Source organism: Lycium ferocissimum, chromosome 12, assembly GCF_029784015.1.
Source record: "Lycium ferocissimum isolate CSIRO_LF1 chromosome 12, AGI_CSIRO_Lferr_CH_V1, whole genome shotgun sequence".
In the NCBI taxonomy this organism is placed as follows: domain Eukaryota; kingdom Viridiplantae; phylum Streptophyta; class Magnoliopsida; order Solanales; family Solanaceae; genus Lycium; species Lycium ferocissimum.
Genome location: NC_081353.1, coordinates 38,694,773 through 38,700,247, shown reverse-complemented (window position 1 = coordinate 38,700,247; position 5,475 = coordinate 38,694,773). Strand labels below are relative to the sequence as shown.

The following is a 5,475-nucleotide window of genomic DNA, read 5'->3' as shown; positions in this document are numbered from 1 at the left end:
TGAGCGATTTTGAAAGTTTTAATTTTAGTTATGTACCATTGAGTAATCGCAAATATGTATAGTATAATTTTTTAAAAATAACCTGCGTAACTGAATTATTGACACCTAAGAATCGACTACCAAATCATTATACAAATAAAAAAGTATTTTAAAAAAAAATGAATGGTTAAAGATTCGAGAGATAATCTGGGTGGAGATGATATAATTTGCATTATATTTATGTAATTTTGAACTATCAATTTTCCGTTAGGAACTTAGTAGTCGTTTAAGATAGAACAATTTTTGTTTTAATGTTCGAGAGTGCATAACATGTGCTATTGCAACCTCTGCTACGAAATAAAAAATTCCCTTGAGTATTGTATGTATACAATTTCTCGTAATTAAAATTGCACTCATCAAACATATAATACTCGTAATATATACTTTATGTGCTATATTAAAATTTATTAATATCTTACATATAACAAACAAGAGATCCTAAAAGTAATATGAATCTTACATGACATTTTAAAAATAAATTCGAAAGCTAATCGATTGTACCAATATCAAAGAAAAATTGATATAATTGGACGGTTCTGAAAAACTTAATTTTGACTATATACAGAGTGACCAAAAAATTAATATAATATAGTTTTTTAAAATAATTAATTGAATCGAATTATTAACACCCTAAATATCAAATATTAGATAGTCATACAAAAATATCTTTCACATGAAAATGAATGGCTATTGGAAATAATCTGCATTATATTTTATGTAATCTTGTTGGGGATTACCACTATTTGCATTATACATTTATGTAATATAATAAGTTAGGTAACCCATGCATTATATTACAACAATCGTCAATATTTGTCCCTTTCTTACCAGCTACAGATCTTCTCAACCTCCCCCCACTCCCTAAACCCAACTCTCCCTGGCCCCACCCAAAAAATTATATAAATAATATTAAAATATACGCATGTAACCTTGTACCCTCTGCTTCTAGAGCTGTACCCTTATTTAATCAAAAAACAAAAATCAGAGTAATGATTTTATTTTCAGTGGGTCCACCACTTCTGCTACCAGCAAAGAAAGAGAAGCTTTTATTTTGTCTTTTTGGTCATCACATAGAAATTATCAAACAAATCTCAGCCGTTAGATCAAAAAATTATTTGACCTTACCAGGTTTCCCCGTTCCCGGTCATCATTTTTTGCCCTTTATATTTCCCAGTCTTGTGCTTGAAAAAAGAATATCACAAAAATGGCATTAAAAATGATGGGTTATTCAAAAATGAATGAGCAATTAGCTATACAAGAAGCTGCTTCAGCTGGTTTAAAATCAATGGATCATTTAATCCAGTTGGTTTCTCATCAACCACAAGAGAAAAACCCGGTTCAGCTTGGTGAGATAACTGATTTTACTGTTTCGAAGTTTAAGAATGTTATTTCTATGTTGGACCGAACCGGTCATGCCCGGTTCAGACGTGGTCCTGTTCATGTTCCGGTTCAGGCTCCGGTTCATCCTGATTCTTTTACTTCCTTATCTCTTTCGCCGTATGTTCCTACGGCGAAAGAGACAATACCTCCTGCTGCTGCGCCGCAGCAACAGACAGTTATTGCGCCGCGGCAGCAGACAGGGTTGACGCTTGACTTTACGAAGCCAAGCGTTGACCGTCATTCTAATGCTGTTGGAATTGGTGCTGTTGTGAAACCTAAGCTTTTTGAAGCTGGTGTTTCGATGACGACAACTTCGACGACGACGAATTCGTCGTCGTTTATGTCGTCGATTACTGGTGAAGGAAGTGTATCGAATGGTAAGCAAGGTTTGGTGCTTCCGGCTGTTTCCGCTGGTAAACCTCCAATCGCCGGTAAAAGATGCCGTGAGCACGAACACTATGAAGGTATCTCCAGCAAAATCTCCGGCTCCGGTTCCGGCTCCGGCAAGTGTCACTGCAAAAAGAGGTTCGTTTTAAATATTATTTTGGCTTAAAATAAGTCAATTCGCCTTGTTGCATGAACATATAAGTCATGGTTTATAAGCATATAACTCATATTATTTTGGTTTATTTTCGTTGTTTTGACTTAAAAATAAGTATTTAAAGTTTTTTATATGAGCCGAAATTTTTCGAAAACAGTCTCTCTGTCTTTGAGGTCCGTAGGATTTGCGTACGTCTTACCTTACCCCTTCCCAATTGTGGGATCACGCTAGCATCATGTTTTTGTTGTTATTTTACCAAACTTACAAGCTATTCTGACTTAGAACGCCTAAAATAGATCAATCCAAACGGCTCTTAGTCTGTCTATCTCTGTCTCTCACCCACTTGAGCACTTTAGCAAACCTAAGACAAATACAAATCTCCTCATTGACCAAAATAGCGCGTGATTTTCACGTTCCATGGAGCGCGTCGTCCTAGAATATCGTACCTTTGATGCTTTGTTTTTTCTCCGTCTTTGTTGACTTCATCATTGCATTTACGTTTTTTCAAACTCCCTTTACAGCTACGTGTTTTAAAAAATATTAATTTATAAATTTTAGACATTTTTAATTAATATTTTTTTGTTTGTATTTTTAAAAACAGGAAATCTCGTGTTAAGAAAGTGATACGACTCCCAGCGGTAAGTTCAAGAATCGCAGATATACCAGGAGATGAGTTTTCATGGAGAAAGTATGGTCAAAAGCCAATCAAAGGTTCTGCATACCCACGGTAACTACCATGCACCTTCAATCACACCTGTTTATTTTTGTTATCATAGAAAATGAACGGATCAGATCTGATGTAAAAAAAATTGATAAATTACTATGACAGAACAAACATTTAGAGTATTTACGAAATTGATAAATTACTCTGACATAACAAACATTTACGAAACTTAACTAATTTTATAAAATTACGAAACATAGATATTGTATTTTTTACGTAACGTAGTTATTAGCGCTTATACAACTCTTTGACGCGATTTCCAGCTGATACCTGCTTGTTACAATTACTCAACATGACAAACGTTTAAACTGTATTTACAAAACGTAACTAGTTTTAAAAAAATTACGAAATGTTGCTATTGTATTTACAAAATATAGGTATCGCTGATACAACTCTTTCACACGATTTTCACTTGATACCCGCTTAATATAATTACTCGAAATGACAAACATTTAAACTGTATTTACAATACGTAACTAGTTTTCTAAAAAATTATGATACGTAGCTACTGTATTTAAGTAACATAGCCATAAATTTTTTTATGCGATTTTCAGTTGATATCCGCTTTATACAATTCTTTCCTTGATATTGCTAATATCCGCTTTGAACTATAGTCATTTATGAATTTTTTGATTTAATTCTCAGGGGTTATTACAAGTGTAGCAGTGTACGAGGATGTCCAGCTAGGAAACATGTGGAAAGGGCAATGGATGATCCTGCGATGTTGATTGTGACTTATGAAGGGGAACATCATCATACGCAAGTCGCGATGCAGGAGAACAATTCTCAAATGGTGACTTTTGGGTCAACGGAAGAGAGGAAGGAGTGAAATGAAATATAGGGTGGAGGGTTAAGGGTATTTTTGTAGTTTGGATGTAGTGGAGGGGTGGAATTGATATTTAGAAAAGTTAGAGGTTAAAAGGAGTAGAGAGTTGTAGTTGTGGAATTGGGTTGTTATGTAAATTTGGAAAGATTTTAGGGGCTGAATGAGAAAAAGGAAAAGTTTAGAATGTTGCAAATTTTGATTCCTTTGTTTAATTTAATACTCATATCGAAAAAATTAGTAGACGCTTTAAGATTGAACTTTTAAAAAAGAACTTATGAAGTTAAGTTGGAAAAAATTACTATTTGAAAATTAGAATAGTGTTTGAATATTCATCTCCCTTAAAGTTAAACATTGTGAATGGAAATTTCTTTTCTTTTTTTTTAAATCAAATTTATTAATTTGACAAAACACATCTTTGAATTCAAATGTTTGCTTACAAATTTTGCCATCGAATGATCTTTGTCTTCTTCCGAGAGTCTTGCCTTTGTTTTAAAATGAATTAATAATATTACTTAATGAGGAAGTCAAAAAGGTTGTGCAATGAATGGGGTAGGAATATTGAATTCGATCATATTCTAAACTAAATATTTGACAAAGTTGGGTTTCTTAGTCATCACCAACTAACAAGATTCTATTCTTTGAAGGATAGCTTCAATTAATTAATAAAAGTACAAAATGCTTGTTTACGCATATATTAGAAGCTGCTGAATATTTGATGGATGTATATAAACTCTTTAATAAATTCTTTTTTCCAATTTATATCTAGGTTGCTGCATTTTAGGAAGAATTTGTTTCGAGCAAAATAGGGAAATAGTTTTAAAAAATGAATGTGGTATTTGGGAAGCAAGCCTTACGCACACTTCAATTAAATTTCACGAGGTATCCGCTACCGCTGTCTACAAAAACTTTGACAGGTAGGAAAGTGGTTCTAAAAAATAAACGTGGTACTTGGGATATCTAGCCTTGCACGCACTTCAACTAAATTTCACGAGGTATCCGCTACATCTGTCTACAAAGACTTTGACAGGTAGGAAAGTGGTTCTAAAAAATAAATATGATACTTGGGATATTTAGCCTTGCACACACATCAACTAAATTTCACGAGTTTCACGAGGTATCCGCTACCTCTATCTACAAAGACTTTGACATGTAGGGAAGTGGTTCTAAAAAATTAAATGTGGTACTTGGGATATCTAGCCCTGCACGCACTTCAACTAAATTTCATTAGTTTCATGAGGCATCCGCTACCTATGTCTACAAAGACTTTGACAGGTAAGACAGTGGTTCTACAAAATAAATGTGGTACATGTGATATGATCCTGAGGAGCACACATGACTCAAATCGAGCGTATGACGTATGGATGATTGCTCGGTTGTGTGAAGTGAAGATAAGATGGATGGGACGATGGTGGCTAGCCATGCAAAGAGGCTATTCTCGAAATTCAAGTCATCATCCCTAAAGAAGACTACCATACAAGACTTTTATTTCATTAAGTGTATTTTTGTAATAACTAGCTTAGTCTTCATTAGACTATTATAAATACCATATTTGGTCATTTCATTATTTAGTTAATGATGAATTGAGAGTTGATATGAGTATCATAGTTTGTTTGGCTTACTAGCCTTAGTTTTAGACTTAGTTGATGGAGTGTGATTCCATTGTTGGCTTTTCAACCCAATTTCCATTGATTTCATAAAGAATTGTTCATTTGTGGATATCAATTGAATTTCTCTTGACTTGATTTCAAATAGTATAGGTTCTCTTAGGTTGAATTCAATTGGGAGGATTTGGAGAATTCAATTGGGAGAGTTTGGATTTCATATATCCAAGTTTGCCCATAAATCGAATCCTAATTGGGTCTTGCTTCTATCCCTCTATTCTTGTAACACCCTAAATTTATTATTGGCATTTAAGTAATCTTGCTCTTGTAGTAAATGCTTTTTATTATTTTTATTGAGTTTAAA

The 5,475-nt window shown here is 33.6% G+C and overlaps 1 protein-coding gene across 1 annotated transcript; it reads left to right on the top strand.

Moving 5' to 3' along the window:
• Positions 1-1,223: 1,223 nt before the first annotated feature.
• On the top strand, positions 1,224-3,703 carry LOC132040090 (probable WRKY transcription factor 17). The gene is made up of 3 exons (XM_059430707.1): positions 1,224-1,944; positions 2,562-2,687; positions 3,330-3,703. The coding sequence occupies exons 1-3, from the start codon at positions 1,244-1,246 to the stop codon at positions 3,511-3,513; spliced, it is 1,011 nt and encodes a 336-aa protein (XP_059286690.1). The 5' UTR covers positions 1,224-1,243; the 3' UTR covers positions 3,514-3,703.
• Positions 3,704-5,475: the final 1,772 nt, after the last annotated feature.